Source organism: Scomber scombrus, chromosome 11 (genome assembly GCF_963691925.1).
Source record: "Scomber scombrus chromosome 11, fScoSco1.1, whole genome shotgun sequence".
NCBI lineage: Eukaryota > Metazoa > Chordata > Actinopteri > Scombriformes > Scombridae > Scomber > Scomber scombrus.
The window spans coordinates 28,221,873-28,239,388 of NC_084980.1; the positions used below are offsets into that span (position 1 = coordinate 28,221,873).

The following is a 17,516-nucleotide window of genomic DNA, read 5'->3' on the forward strand; positions in this document are numbered from 1 at the left end:
AGACATAAAAATGGTGAACTTGTCCTTTACAGCTAAATTAAACATATTTAAGAAGCTGAGGACATATTCCTCTAGCAGCTTTCAATATCAATCAGTCAATATCAATCAAACCTGATATAATACTACATTGAGTGGGTCATTACAAAGTAGCTCCTCCTCTTTATCATAAAAGTTTTACAACCTAAGTTAATGTCTAAAAGGGAAAAGAGTCAAAGGGCAAATCAGTAGAAGTCACATTTTATTATAAAGGAAAGTTAAAAGTGACAAAATGCTTTAAATGGTTAAAAATATAAAGTGCTACAATAAGGCAGCAAAACCTGACAATTAGATTATAACAGAACAAAACTAAAGCAGTAGTAAAAACAGATAAAGCATGTTTGTATCAATAAATAAAAAGGTAAATATTAGTTTATGTATTTATTTGGTATTTTCTGGAGCTACATTATGTAAAAAGAAGTTCTCTCCTGAAGCACACTGCATAAAAACACAGCAGGCCGCTCTGATTTATGAGTCTAGAATGAAAACTACAGCGTCCAACATTGTGCAATGTGACCTTTGACCCTTTAAATGTGGTAAAGTAAGAAATCGTATTAAATGGCTGCGATGTTGAACTTTTCTTCCACATGAAAAAAAGGCTGCTGAGGAATTATATGATGCTTTAAAATGTGGAGAAAAAAATGAAAAAATACACATCCAGGTTTAAATGGAGTTTACATATATATGATGTTTTATTATAGATGGTATTTTTATGAATGGCCCCTTGTGAACAAGTTGCTTCAGCTGTTTTAAGCCCATCACCTTAAAAAACACTCTGAATCCAAACCTCCAGGATTTTAGGGGTCAGTGTTTAAAAGCTAAAGGAAGCTACAGTACAAACAGAGTAGATATCATTAACTTTTACACTGTTGAATAGTTTAATCTGTAGAAAGTAACACATAAGAGGATGCATTTCATATTTAATGGGATCTTTAAATGATTGCTGGTTAACTGACAGTGTTTGTTAAGATACTCAGGTGTCTATATGAAGACTGAACAAGGTTTTTTTCTTGCTGTAATTATTCCTCCTGTTCATACCAAATGTTAAAAGCTCCAAAATCCACAGTGTGTTAAAGTGATATCTGACACATTTACAGTCTTTCTAGCATCAGATTCCCTCTTAGTGTTTCCCTGTTGAGCTGTGGTGGAAGTATAGGAACAATAAGACTTAGCTACTAAAAACACTGTAATGTTCAAACATAGAAGATGAAGATTTCACTCATTTTGGCGACTGAAGCTTCATAGATAAAACTTTTAAATATATGTTTTATAGCACAAAAGGAGGACTGTGGGTTTAGTCCTCCATCTCTTACATTGTAAACATTATGAAGGATCTTCTAATGGTCGGTATGAACAGGAGGAATGATAACAGTAAGAAAACCCTACAGTACTGATCTAATCTGGACAATAGACTGATGTAGAGAGACTACAATAAAACTTCTTACCTCCATTTATTCATGTGTTATTGTGACAAAATGGTTGCCACGTGAACGAACCATTCAGGTTAGAAAACCACAAAATAATATAATTATCACCCACAAATCCCATATTCACAACTGCGGCTGTAACTAAGGACTTTTTCTCCCCTATTGTTGATGAACCTTATTTTTCCTCCAATAACTGAGACTCGTTTCAGCTATTTAACAAAAGAAATGTCAGAAAAGAGAAAAAATACTCATCAATAATCACCCAGAATATAAAATAACAGCTTCACAGTCCAAAACCCAAAGATTTGACAACAGAAAAGCAACAAATTTGTGTTCAATTAAAGATTTGAATGATTAACTGAGCATCAAAACTCCTCCCAACACACACAAGCTGGGACTAAGCACAACATACATGGCACTACTGTTTCACTCTAATATTTATATAACTATATATATTTATATCTGTAATATATATTTATATCCATGCATGCTGCTGGGATGGGAATACTACATAAAGTTATATTGTATTTTATGTGCAATGACAATAAAATATCAATTATTAATTTATTTTGACCTTTTGTTTGTTTGTTTATTTGTTTATTTGTGAGATTAATATTCCCAAATCAAAGTGGGAGCTGTTGTGTAATCCCTAAACTTTCATAATAATGCTCACTCCTACTTTGTGTCATATTGTTTACCTCACTGAGTGACATACTTTAGTGGCTCCGGGATGCTTACACAACAAACTGTAAACGCTCTCACTGCTGCTGTGAACAAACGTGTATTATATCACCGTGTTGTAGATGTGTGACATCATAATAAACCGGCATTATTGTTCACAAAGGACTCCACATTCAGCATGTATGTAGTCCTGAATGGGACTCGGCCTATTATTGTTTTAATTATGTATTAATCTGAGGATTATTTTGCTGAATAATCAATTTTTGGCGACAAAATCCTGAAAAATACTCATCAGAAATTCCCAAAACTTGACATATTCAAATGTCAACAACACATAACATTCCCGACCTGGACGATATTCAGTTTACCTTTTAAAAAAACAGCAAATATTTGCATTTAAGCCGGCTGGAGCTCATGATTACTCTTTGGGATTTTCCTTAAAAGCTGACTCAAGCTCTTCACAGGTTATCATAATGAATCCCGATCGCTGCTGATTTGATCAACTCATCATTTCAGCTCTCGTACTTCAGATGACATTGATCATTTTTTAGCAGGCCTTGACATTTAGACACAATTGAGATCTTATTATTCTGTTCAGTGGGTTTTACATAACAAGGCCTTTAATGATTGATAGATAAATATAGATGAGGAGGACTATCTTCCAAACATGTTTAATTTAGTCTATTTTTTAAGTATATTCAGTAGTTTCTGTTCAAATTAATGCCAAAATACTTAATAGATTCAACACATTTCCTCCTGAACGCTTATGTTGAATCATAATGTGGCTTTTTAACTAAATGATCTGCTTTTGTTGACTGGAGTTTCCAATGTCTGTGTGGTAAAGTTACTCCATATTTGCATATCTGCAACAAGAGATGAGGGGGTGGATTTTTGTTTTGGAAGAGACACGAATATTCCCGTTTTAACAGGGAAGAGTGTGTGTTAATATGTGTGTGTGTGTGTGTGTGTGTGTATAGAAGAACACACCCAGGAAGCACAGTTACACCTTTTTTCTTTTTTTCTTTTTTTACAGTAGTCCTCTTTTCTTACAGGCCTGCACCAAAAAAAACAACCTCTTGACAGCTTTGCTAAGCAACTAGTCCAACCTGAATGTCAGGCAAGACATCTCCCCCATTATAAACCCCCTCAGCAGATGAGTACCACCTTTACCTACCCCTAATGCCATTATTAAGCACTTCACAGGGAGCCTCACACTTTGGTGCTCCTCAATAACTAATCAGGGGGGGGGGGGGGGGGGGGGGGTAATAATGATATTTAACTATATAATTCCTACCATTTAATACCTAATAATGCTACATTAGCCTTCTTTTATGGGGCCGTGTTGGCTTACAAATGCTTCTGAGGCTTGGATGCACTTCTTTGTAAACCAATGATTCAGTATTTATAATATTTAAGATAAGATATTCCTTTATTAGTCTCACAATGGGTACATTTGCATTGTTATTTAACTATATATTTCCTACCATTTAATACCTAATAATGCTGCATTAGCCTTCTTTAGGGGGCCCATGATTATGAGGCTTGGATGCACTTTGTTTACCAATGATTGAGTATTTATAATGATATTTTATATTAAAGAAAAGAACATTGTGCTTATGGGTGCAGCTTGTTTATTAGCTGGTTGACAGGATAGTTAGAGAGAAGATGATATTTAATTATATATTTCCTTCCATTTCATACCCAATAATGCTACATTAGCCTTCTTTTATGGGGCCTTCTTGGCTTGCAAATGCTTCTGAGGCTTTGATGCACTTTGTTTACCAATGATTCAGTATTTATAATGATATTTAACTATATATTTCCTTCCATTTAATACCTAATAATGCTGCATTAGCCTTCTTTAGGGGGGCCTTTTTGGCTAAGGGTTAGTAGAGTAGTTATTTTGAGGCTGTGATGCACTTTGTAAACCAATGATTTATATTAAAGAAAACAACATTGTTGTGTTTGTGGGTGCAGCTCGTTTATTAGCTGGTTGACAGGATAGTTAGCAGAGAGAAAGGAGGAAGGAGAAAGGGAAGCTAAGGAGCTAGTTAGGTCAATTTGTTTGGCTGTGGATACACCTCACCAGCTGGTCTGGGGTTGCAAGATGTCCTCTCTCTCTCTCTCTCTCTCTCTCTCTCTTGTTGTTGATGAAGCTATGAGCTGACTTTGTTTTTAGCTGTGTGTTGATCTGCTAATAGTGACAAAGCTAAGCTAAGAGGAAGAGGAGGAGGAACAAGAGGAGGATAATAATAACAATAATAATAATAATAATAATAATAAAGAAGTGTTGCTGTTGTTGTTGTTATTGTTGTCATACCTTTATAGTGAACACGGAGGTTGTTCTGGGAGAGACCGATGTAGCTGAACTTATCCTTCGGGCTCCAGGAGCGAGGCAGCGGCGTCTCCTGCTCGCTGACGGCGGGGTAAAGCCTCCGGAGCCGTTGGTTCAGCTCCTTCTCCTGCTCGTTCAGAGCCGAGTCTCCGTGCACAACCACCGACATCACAAACTTACAGCCCGACCCCGACGACTGCCCGGACATGGCTATGATGACACTAGTTTCAACAAAGCCAGTGTCAAGTTTTTTTTTTTTTTTAGAAGAAGAAGAGGAGGAGGAGGAGGAAGAAGAGGAGGGTTAGCAACGGGGTTAGCCGAGCTAAGCTAAGCTAAGTTAGCAAAACGCGATCGCTGAAAATGTCTCAGGTTGACATTAGCTGACACACACACACAAAGACATGGATAAATAGAGAGAGTGGTAATAGAAGAAGGGAGTCCAGTCCGTAAGTTAAAAAACAGGGTACGAAGGAGACAGGGTTGTCGTTGTTGTTGCTAAGGGAGATAAAAGTATAAGCTGCTCTCTGCTAACCTCGATCTTTTGTTTGTTGTCGGAGAGTGATGCTCGATTCTGATTGGCTGAGAGGGAGCTCCACTCACTTCCTATGGGAATGTGAGGTAAATACAGAAAGAGCAGCAGACATAGAGATGAGGTAAATACAGAGAGAGAAGAGCAGCAGACATAGAGATGAGGTAAATACAGAAAGAGCAGCAGACATAGAGATGAGGTAAATACAGAAAGAGCAGCAGACATAGAGATGAGGTAAATACAGAAAGAGCAGCAGACATAGAGATGAGGTAAATACATAGAGAGAGAGCAGCAGACATAGAGATGAGGTAAATACAGAAGGAGAGAGCAGACATAGAGATGATGTAAATACAGAAAGAGCAGCAGACATAGAGATGAGGTAAATACATAGAGAGAGAGCAGCAGACATAGAGATGAGGTAAATACAGAGAGAGAGAGCAGCAGACATAGAGATGAGGTAAATACAGAAAGAGCAGCAGACATAGAGATGAGGTAAATACAGAGAGAGAGAGCAGCAGACATAGAGATGAGGTAAATACAGAAAGAGCAGCAGACATAGAGATGAGGTAAATACATAGAGAGAGAGCAGCAGACATAGAGATGAGGTAAATACAGAAGGAGAGAGCAGCAGACATAGAGATGATGTAAATACAGAAAGAGCAGCAGACATAGAGATGAGGTAAATACATAGAGAGAGAGCAGCAGACATAGAGATGAGGTAAATACAGAGAGAGAGAGCAGCAGACATAGAGATGAGGTAAATACAGAAAGAGCAGCAGACATAGAGATGAGGTAAATACAGAGAGAGAGAGCAGCAGACATAGAGATGAGGTAAATACAGAAAGAGCAGCAGACATAGAGATGAGGTAAATACATAGAGAAAGAGCAGCAGACATAGAGATGAGGTAAATACAGAGAGAGAAGAGCAGCAGACAGAGAGATGAGGTAAATACAGAGAGAGCAGTAGACATAGAGATGAGGTAAATACAGAAAGAGCAGCAGACACAGAGAGATGAGGCTAAAGACTGGATGTGAGGTAGATACACACAGAGAGAGAGAGAGAGCAGCAGACATAGAGATGAGTTAAATACACAGAGAGAGCAGAAGACAGAGAGATGAGTTAAATACACAGAGAGAGAGCAGACAGAGAGATGAGTTAAATACAGAGAGAAGAGCAGCAGACACAGAGTAACTAGTTACATGTAACACCATGACGTAATTTAATTACAGAGATTTAAGTAAGATTTTGCTGGGGGGGGGTCGTCATTTTTTAAATATTTAAAATGTTACTGAATACATATATTGCTGTTTTTAATTCTTTGAAATCAATTTTTTTTATATATATATGTTTTAAATAAATCATGACGTGGTCTTATTTGGAGCACACGCAGTACCAATTAAGCCCATGCCAGACGTTTGACTTTTTTCATCAAATATCTTTATTTTATATTCCAAAATCTACATGAACTAATAATTACATTTTCAAATGAGAGATAAATGTTGCTTTATAAGAAATGATCTCCCTTATAAATCTTGTCAGTATCCATGAAAAACAGCTGGACTTAGATTTGAAAGCTGAAAACATTGGTTAGAACATTTGAGTAACCTAAGTAACCTTCACAACCCTGACCAATAAACATATCAGAAAATGTCTCAATAACTGTTGGATGGATAGCCATAACGTTTGGTACAAATATTTATTCATCTTCCCCTCAGAATAAATAGTGACTACTTCAAACACCATCAAGTCAAGTTAAGCCAGTTTATATTTGTATAGACCAATATCTCATCAAGCTTTACAGTCTGTACAGCGATACAACACCCTATATATGACCATAGATCCTCGACTCGAAAAAGGAAAAACGCCATTAAAAAACATTTAACAGGGAAAACAATGGAGGAAACCTCCTCCCAGGATGGATAGACATATAATAGATGTTGTGTGCACAGATTAGAGAACAAATTACAGAACACAACATTGTACAGGATAACAAAATTGTAAAGGATTTATGATATGTATGATGGATGTGATGAAAAGGACACCAAGCAGCTTTCAGGTGCCAGCAGGACTTGAGCCATGCAACCTCCATCACCATGGAGACCTGGCAGGATAAGAGACTACAAATACACACTCGGGAGGCTCACATCACGTCATTCACAAACATAGAAGAAGAGACAAGAACAGACATTATTCAAAGAGAGGAGAAAGAGAAGGATAAAGACATCATTCAGAGAGAGAGGGGGGAGTGACATGAGGTGAGGCTGAACTCCTGCAGGATGAGAAACTAGATCCAAAACCTCAGGAAATGGCATCTAAAGCCAGGGAAGCAAAGCAGTTCCAGGATGGGTGCTGGTCCAGCAGGAGATGCCTGAGAGACAAGAGAGGATAGGAAGAGGAAACAGGGCGAGAGAAGGAGAGAAGAGAGAGTTGGATACATAGCCTTGAAAACTCATGTGTTCATCGAACAAACAAACAGAAGGTTAGAGAGATGCAACGGTTATCAGAACAGGTGCAATAATCAATGACCTCGACGGTTGGACATAGCTTAAAAATTTAATTCAGATAGAAACTGTGCAGAGCAAGGTCTTGAAGTATTCAATTAAAGGCAAAAAATTGTAGGATAAGGCAAAAAGTTTCGATTTGAATGACTTCAAAGACTGATTTTCTGAAGTCAGCAGAGAGGTTATTTCATGAGAACAGGGGACACACATGCATACTAAGAGCTTGAGAGGAATATGAGGTTTGAAGAGATCAAACAGGTACGATGACTCATGCCGATTTAGGATTTTATAAGTCAGCAGATGACTTTTAAAGTCTGATCTAACATGGAGAGGAAGACAATGAAGGAGGGCTAAAATTATTGTAATATGGTTAAATGGCCTTGTTTTAGTTCAGATTGGAACTGCACCATCTAAAGACTTCTAGTACTATTATGTGGCAACCTGACAACAGAACAATACAGTAATTATGGCTGGATGAAACAAATGCATGTATTAGAGTCTCTGTGTCAGCCATGGACCGGAAAGACATAAGTTTAGCTATGTTATGTAAGTGGAAAAAGGCTGTACTTTGATTTATGACCAAATACCTGCAAACTAATGACCCACTAATTCTCATTATATTTAGCTGTAGTTCATATGTATCGGTAATTAGCAAATGATAGCTGCTTCACTGTAATTAGTGTAGCTGTAGACTTGTTTATTGTTATGAGAAAACATTTGTATATATATATATAACTTTTTTAATGAGCTCACATGGTTCAGGTTAGCTAGAGATCCTGGTGTTGATTATAAATTGGAAAAAGGCAAAAGTGACTTGAGGCACGATGTGTTTACTTTATTACAACTCGTACCATGAAGTAAAAGAAGCACATAACCACTGTGCACTGCTGTTAGTTTTCATTTCCGCTATGACGTCAAAGAGCGTAATGTAACGTAACTTAACGTACCGTAAAATAAAGTATCATAAAATATAGTATAAAGTAATGCAACGTAATGTATTGTAATGTCACATAACATATCGTAACGTAACATATCGTAGCGTAACATCGTAACGTAACATATCGTATCACAACGTATCGTAACGTATCGTATCGCATCGTATAGTAACGTATCATATCGTAACGTAACATATCGTAACGTAACATATCGTAACGTAACATATCGTAACGTTACATATTGTAACGTATTGTAACGTAATGTATTGTAACGTATTGTAACGTATCGTAACATATCATAACGTAATGTATCGTAACATATTGTAATGTAATGTAACATATCGTAATGTATCGTATCGTACCATATCGTAATGCACCACATCGTAACGTATCATATCTTAACGTATCATATCGTAACATATCATATCGTAACATATTATAACCTAATGTAATGTACCGTAATGTGACATATCATAACATGTCGTAACTTATCGTAATGTAACATAAAGTAGCGTAACGTAACATAATCCTGGAGGGATTAATGTAGGTTAATGTACCTGCTCCATGTTTCTTGTGTGTCTTTGTTACTTCAGATTAAACATAAATTATTTAGGAATATGAATTATTTTAGTCTAATATCCACTGACATAATAAAGATATTCAAAAAGGGCCCCTCCACAAGCCAGTGCCTCAGGACTAGTAAAAGAAAATGCATGCACCACTTTAGGGCCCTTACCATTTAGTTTCCTACTGTGCAAATTACCAAACTAATTTGTTACTGATCAAATTATCCCCAACTAATTAACACACAGTGAAATTAGGGCCTTTGAGACAGCTGCCCTTTTCAATAATCCAGTCTTGCAAGTGACTTTCATATCAGAGTGAAGTTAATAGAAATTACACTGTAACATCCAGCCAAAAAAAACAATGTAAAAACAAGTATCACAGACACTACAGCATGAGAAATGGCTGGCAGTAATGTATTATTCATGATTGCCAGTGAATGGACTAAAATAAAAACAGTCCTCTAAGAAGTCAGTTGTGTTGTTTTTGGTCTGCCTCCGACAGCCGGTGAATGTCACACTAACATGTGGGAATGTTCATTGCATCACTAAAGAGGAATCTGAAATGATGTTACGCTCCCTGTAGGGAAACACTTGCTCAGATTCAGACTCAGAGTCCCCTGGAAAACAAAATGGTAGAAAGCCCGGACTGTTTATCATCAGTAAGATGTCTGTTGTAGAAGCAGAGCGGGAACACACTGTACTGGGAACAGATCCTCAGTGTTTGTTTTAAACCCTGCTTGGACGGGTGAACGGGGGTGGAGTGAAACTACATCATAACAGTGATGGGAAACACACTTAAATAAACATAATAGTACTGTAATACAAATGGAAAACATTAATTAAGTACTGTGCTATACTGTGGAATTTATAGTATCTAGCCTATTTAACATCATATGTTATTGCTGTCCTGCAAAGTATCTCCAAAATGTCAACTCTTCACTTTCCAGCTAATCTGGTGGATTTTAAAATGACTTATTTAGCTTGGATTCATTTCATATTTCATGGTATCTTTTAATGATTGCTGGTTAAGTCATCTTACAAGGAGTCTCATCCAAGAAGCAGGTTTAATTGGTTTAAAAAATATGTTTACAATTATTCAAATGTCTTAAAAACAGTCGGGTGTCCACATGAACACTGTTTTTTTTCTTGCTGTAATCATTCCCTCTGGCCATTAAATCATATTTACTTGATTTGAGTCAATTTGGACAACTGAAGCTTCATATTAGCTTCAGATAAACTTTGAAATATTTTTTTTGCACAAGACTATCTATCTATCTATCTATCTATCTATCTATCTATCTATCTATCTATCTATCTATCTATCTATCTATCTATCTATCTATCTATCTATCTATCTATCTATCTATCTATCTAATGAAACCACATGAACAAGCTGAACTGCAAAAGTTTGGTTTGTTAATTAGACAACCCCGTCTAACACGTATTAGTGTCCAGTAAAAATTGAAAATACTTTAAAAAAGTTACTTTCTCATTAATTCACAGGTGAGGCAGTGGATCATAAGTTATTTATCTGTGTCATTAGACATTTTCCTGTCATTTCACACAAACCATGACACACTGAATCAATACACTGGATATAAAAGTTTTGTGCAGAAGCGGGATATTCAGCAAAACCTCAACAAGGAAGATGTAGGGATTGGAGAGCTGTTACAGCACCCTCTGGTGGTTCAGGCCTGTCCTCGCCACAGAGAATATGGACAGAGATGAATAGCAATGCAGTATGCTGCAGTGTAGACTGATTTCCACTGAATATTTCTGTTTCAGAGGCTATCTTCCTTAAATGATGAGTGGCTGGTGATTTTCTATATTTTTCTTATTGTCAACAAATATCATGTGTGGAGCCAGAACAACAATGATCTACTTAAAAGTATTGTGTGTGTATCCAAAGCCTGATATCTTATTCCTCTCTGTGCCATAGACCAATGTGTCTCATTAAAAACACATCAATGAGACACTTTGAAGCAGCCTCTGGAGACATTTAGACTGTAAAAAAAAAAAAAAAAACTGAGGTAGCCACTGTGACGTCACCTATTGGTTTGTGGGTTGCGTGTCATTATTAGTTCCACTTTCCTTCATTCACTTCCCCTCAGCCCTGTTATGACATAACAGCACACGTCACACAGAGGCCAGTTGGAGAGCAGAGGGAAAGTGGGTAGGGGAGGAGGGGATGTAAATGGGATGCACTTGCCCTTGCAGTCAGTATTCTCAACCTAATGAGGAGCTCCATCTCTTCTTCTGATTCTTAAACATAAATAAAACATAAACATACATGCATGGCCTAACATTACTAGAATATGAAAATTGTGTGCAAACAGCATAAAGCATATTTAGTAGCATGACAAATATTGAATATATTACTCTGATTATCTAGATATGGATCTGTTTTTTTTATGTGTTTTATATATTAGAAACTTAACAATAATAAAAATCAATAGACATATACGCCAAGTGGTTAAGGGGTACGTAAATTATATAATGAAAAAAGATAAAATTGTTTCAGCAGTTCAGACAGTTTTGATTATGACTTTTTAGGGCTTTGGCGTTTATAGAGTGCTGGATGTTTTGTATATACTGGTTTATTTATTTATTAAAAACATAAATAAAGCTTTGCTATTATAAAATGTACTTTTGTGTAATATGAAATTTTGCTAAGATTTTATGACATAACAATTCAATTAAAACTGAACAGAAATGTTACAAGTATACTGGACAAATTATTTCTAAAATATAACAGTAGAACAACACCAAACATCAGCAGCTCTTTGACGCTATAGTGGAAATGACGAGTAACCACAACGCATAGTGGTTAAACTGCAGCGCTGAGTGACCATCGTTGATCACTCGGTCCTCGAAGGGTTGAGCTCACAAAGATGGACACTTTTCATGGCGATGATTCCCCCTAGAGCAAATACCAAGGGGTCAACGAGGTCAACAAGGGCATGTTGAATGACAAATGAAACACAGTCCTTGGTTCCCATTTGGAAGCCTTGAATTTTGAATTTTGACAGTCGCCCTCTCTTTAAAACCAGAATTGACCATCATTTGGACAACAGGGTGGAGCTTACCCTACCGACCTAGCTGCTAGCTTGGTTAGCACAGTGCATTTACAGTTTATAGTAAACTATGATATTGCTAATGTTAACTTTGGCTAACACCTGACTCCTTAATGGTTGTTTCAGTACAACAACACTTTTGTAAGTGACCAAAATGTTACAATTCATGAACTGAAAACACACTGAAATAGTCTGAGTTATTCTTATCTGATGTTACGATATATAACATACATAACCACCGTTGCTGCTGTGGTGATGACGTGACAATCATAATGTAGTACCCTGTTTTTTTGTCTATTGTCGTCTAAATAAGACCACAGTTTACAAAATGAACATCATGCTGTATTGAAGAAGACTTGACACAAGTGATTGACGCCATAAACTCATAGTGAAAATGATTACAGGGGTAATAAATCAAATGAGAAGTAGGGTCACTTTCTCACAGACTTCCAAACAAACAAACTTATTTTTGTAATCAGTGGAGTCGCCTCCTGCTGACCATTAGAAAGAATGCAGGTGTAAGTCACTTCTGCATTGGTTTCACTGCCCAAACAGGGTTTACTGAGTGGGCAGATGCTGCGGTAAACAGACCTTCTTCTGTTGACCCTCCTGACCTGTTGACCTTCTTCTGCCTGTTGACTGAAATGTTGGTGAATTTCCACATAAAGTGAAGCAAGAATACCAGTGTAATTTTAAGATCTGAGATCCTGGAATAAATTAAGTTGTGTGAACCTTGATAGGAGAGAAAAGTAATATAAAAGTGGAATTCCCACAATAGCAAAGATTATTTTCTCTTCTATCTTCCCATTGCTTCCAAGTCCACCATCAAACAACTTTGTCAGTTTCACAGCATCACTTCTCACTCATTTGCATGAAGTTGATATTTGACCTTTTTTTAAATCGCTTGAAATATCACAGTGCCTTGTCAGACATTTCACTAGTATCCCATGGAAATGAATGATGTTGCGTTCAGTGGGTCTTCATCATCAGATTTACTTTTATTTGTACAGTTTGAAGAGTCAGTTCTTCATTTGAGAGAACTAACAGTTGTGTCTGCTGTAGGAGCCACTGTGCACAAAGTCAAGGCTGCTGCCACTGACTGGTATTCAAAAGATGCACGGGGGTATAAGCCTGAATTCAAAGCAAACCTTTATCGTCAGCAGCTCTGTTTTATTAACAACCAAGTTATATCTTAAAATGTCTTCAAGAGGTTTCCAACATGTTTTCTTCGAACTACAACTGATCATGTTACTTTAGAAACTTCAGTGAGCAGTACATTCACTCAATTCATCATTTTAAGGCATAAGATTTACAGTCAGAAAAACTTATGATTAAAAGTTCTGAAGGTGTCTGAAAATTATTGATTTGAAATGAATATAACTTACATATTTTTGTTAATGAGAACACATAAGTAATACATGATTACAGTGTACTAATCAACAGACCTACAGGCAAGAAATGTATAAAAGAGCTCTAAAGCTTGAACAAAATAAAAAAAATTACCGTCAACAGGCATTCACCAGTATTCTCAACCATTTTATTTCAGGATCAAAAAACTTTGTATCCTGTGTGTGTTATTCTTTAATGGTGACAAAACATATTGGTTTCCCTTTTTTGGTGCATAGAAACAATTTTTCCACATTTGTCCATGCTGATTTCAAGAACTGTCAGGACTATGTGATGTTGAAGTTCACATTTGACGCATTTGATTATCCACAGATGACAGTTATTATTACCACCTTAAATTCCTTCAAGTTGTTACTACAACATCTTTATGCATGATAATTAGCTGATTTCCACCAAACGTGGCATTAAAATTTTAGCTAAATCTTACACTTTAAGCTCTATTAGGTAATTAGTTGGCTATCAAACTAAAAATGTACAAATTAACATGTATAATAATAAAAAGCCCATTTGTAATTTACATAACCTTTTCTTTCTCTCTCCTCCAATAAAGAGGAGGAACATTTCTCTGCCATTCAAGTAACTGTTCACATGGCCAGTTACACAGTAACGTCCCCATTAGTGGGATTCTGGAGATCCATTGTCAGGCATATTCAAAGCAAATCATTGCCCATTCATCTGGTCCCATTACGTTGGTATGCAGTCCCAGAACTCATGGCAGATACACTGGCAGAACCCGTAGACCATGATCATGATAAGGCTGGCGGGAACCAGGCTCACCAGCAACACCCCGATCGTTGTCCTCTGCATGATAAGCAGATAAACTCCCATGGGCAGCGAGCTGAAGTACAACAGCCCAAGTACCCATACCAGCACCCGGGCCGAAGTTTGACACAAAAGGGCTGCACAGTTCCACACTGTCCACCTCTGCGTGATGGATGCCATGGAGTCCAGACTGGATGAACGGTAGCCACGGTTTGCAGCGTGGGATCCACGTGAGTGGTGGTGGTCCTGGATTGAGGAGGGTGCTGGCGGCGGCTCCATGATGGTGATGACCACAAAGTTAGGGGAGCCCCGGATGGAGGAGTAAGTGCCGGGTGAGGAAGAGGAAGAAGGGGACATCACAGGAGGGTTGCTACTCATCAGCGAGCTCAGATGCCTGGGGCTCAGGAGCAGCTCCGTAGTTGCCTCCTGGTGGAAGTGGAGGTTCCTCTGGTTCCTGCTTTGGAAGGCCAGTGCAGCCAGCAGGTTGCAGTCATCTGGAAGGCTGCTCACCGCCTCCCCAGGCAGTCTGGTGATGTAGCGGCAGAACGGGCACACAACAGCATTGGGAGGTGACTCACCCAGGTCCAGGATCTTTGCGAGGCATTTGGCGCACAGACGGTGACAACACTCGAGCACTTTTGGCCTTCGACTCCCCAAGTTATAGGTGCAGTAGCAGATCTTGCACTCCAGCTCCTCGGTGCTCAGAATGTCCACGTGGCCACACCCATCCTCTGTGTTTTGCAGCTCAATCATCATCCTGTCTCCTCAAGCTCTATCCAGCCTCAAGATTAACAGAAAAATCCAACCAAAAGTTCAGATCCAGGCTCAGCACTGAAGCACATGGAAAGTTTCCCATAGATGGAAATGGTGACAACTCCCCACTCCACTGAAGGTTTGGGGTTCATTGTGGCTGTCCGACAGGCTCCTGTACTGTGTATGTTTGAGTGTGTGTGTGTGTGTGTGTGTGTGTGTGTGTGTGTGTGTGTGTGTGTGTGTGTGTGTGTGTGTGTGTGTGTGTGTGTGTGTGTGTGTGTGTGTGTGTGTGTGTGTGTGTGTGTGTGCAAGAGAGAAAGAAAGAGTGAGAGAGATTTGGGAGTTGATGCAGGAAGCCCCTCGTGAGTTCTGGCCTTGGGGGCTTGCCTGCCTCCGAGCAGTTGGGGAAACTGTGCTTCGTTTGGGGCAAAAAAAAAAAAAAAGCCTTTCATGAACTGCACGAAAAGAGAGAAAAAATGTGAGAGAGACTGAAAGAAAGACAGAGAGAGAGAAAGAGAGAGGGAGAGAGATAACTGTTAACACAGCATTAGAAGAGAACAGAGGCGAAAGGACAACAAAGCAGAGTCTGTACAAACCAGAGCTGGAATTTTCGAGCCTGATCTTTTGTTGCTCAGTGAAATTCGGTCCAATTAGTGGCTGACACACACACACACACACACACAAATAGACACACACACACACACACACACACACACACACACACACACACACACACACACACACACACACACACACACACACAGACACAGACACACACACACACACACACACACACACACACAAACACACAACCTCTTTAACATCTACAGTGCTCTGTTAATGGTGTGTAAGTACGGGCAAGAAAACATGAATGACTGTAATTGCATGATGATGTATGTGTGCCTGCACATATGTTTTCTGTACAGTGTTTGATATCAATCTGTGGATTAAGATTTTTCTACATAACTTCAACTTTTTCATAAGTAGTTTTTTGTATTATAGAACCTCTTGTACAATTCTCATATTTTTTACAAACACAGTCAAGATATGAATAAAAGGGTAGTCACGATTTTCCATCTGCAAGTCTTCAATTAAGCATGTTCATAGACCTATTTAGAAATATGTTATCTTTACACAGCTTTATAGTGAGTTTCAGCTCATTATTTAGCTGTCTGTCTGCAACTTTTTCCATTTTGGTTCACTCTCAGCGCTCTCATAGCGTCGAGAAAAAGATGTTAAAAAGCATACACTACCTGCTCAGCACCAAACGGCAAATAAACACAGTTAGCCGTAGTCTAGCTGGTGAACATATTGGAGCATTAAGAAGATCTGTTATTGCAGGTTTAAATATTTAATATAAAAAATGCATCCCCACACTGAACAGAATTTCAAGGATGTGAAAGTCATAAAAGTAAGTTCTGGTACTAATTTTTCATTGTTCCTGTGATCCACCTACTTAGTTTTCCTTTTGATGGAAACTGCCCCATGGATGTATTATAAGAGCAGGATACTGGACCATACATGACATATACGCCAAAAAAGGTTTGTACCTTCTGGGTTTACTTCCACGTTATGTGGCCCTCTGAATATTCTGCCCCACCTGTAAATCCCCACTCGGTCCATAGACTTTACATTGTGATGACGTCACATATTTTAAAAAACGCTTTTCTCAGCTCGAGGAAAGTTTTATAAATATAAAACCAAAAATCAAAAATCAATTATAGAAAGATTCATAATTGACCCTGTCTGCAGTTCAAGGTGTCCTTTCCCCAGTTTTGCAGACCTCTATTTTACAAAGCTGGTCTATAGGGACAAAGCTCTTTGGGGCACTGGGGGATTTTCTGCTGCAATACTGCAAGTGGCCACTGGGGAAATTACCTGCAAGGCTGAGTGGTGGAGCCTTATTCAGCTCTTGAAATACATCCATTGGACCGTCCTCACAAGACAAACACTTCCAAATGCCTGAAATTACTACTGGTTATGTTTTCTGTTGAGATAAGCGCCCTCTTGTGGTTGTGAACATGGCAACCGTTGTACATCTGGCTTTGGTGTATTGTTACTTTTCACTGTAAAGCCTTTAGGAAGGAGGTTGGGTTCGAAAGTTGGTTGGGTGTTTGACTTTAACCAGACTTCAAACCACAGAGGTGACTGATCTGAGAATGTCATATCCAACATTGAAGGTGTCAGTGTGTTGGATGGGTTCAGCTTGTAATTCTTTCAGTGATTTATATAAAACCATATTTGTTTGCATGAAAACTTGAACATTTTTCACTTCAGTGTTTCTGTATTTATCTGTCTTGTTAGACAAATAATGAAATACAGCTTTTAGTTGGGTGGTTTGTGTTTCACATAGTTATATTTTGGTTTCAGTCCCGCTGTGATTTTTATTTTGTGTGAGTTTTGTGCTGGGTGGGAAGATCGTCTGCTTAATCAGTGATTGCCACAACAGGTGTGCATCATCAGCTGCACTAAGCAGTGAGTCACTGGGCTTCGTCAAGTCGGGGTAATA

The 17,516-nt window shown here is 38.3% G+C and overlaps 2 protein-coding genes across 2 annotated transcripts in view; both read right to left on the minus strand.

Annotated features, from left to right (window-relative positions):
* Positions 1 to 5,016, minus strand: part of ranbp9 (RAN binding protein 9) — a 33,075-nt gene extending 28,059 nt beyond the window's left edge. Inside the window, exon 1 of the mRNA XM_062429577.1 lies at positions 4,465 to 5,016. Coding sequence (XP_062285561.1) covers positions 4,465 to 4,687 — 223 coding nt within the window. The 5' untranslated portion in view covers positions 4,688 to 5,016. The remainder of the gene's footprint in view (positions 1 to 4,464) is intronic.
* Positions 5,017 to 14,176: 9,160 nt separating this feature from the next.
* Positions 14,177 to 15,010, minus strand: rnf182 (ring finger protein 182). The gene has a single exon (XM_062429638.1). It carries the CDS (start codon positions 15,008 to 15,010, stop codon positions 14,177 to 14,179), a length of 834 nt encoding a protein of 277 aa, XP_062285622.1.
* Between the last annotated feature and the right edge of the window lie 2,506 nt (positions 15,011 to 17,516).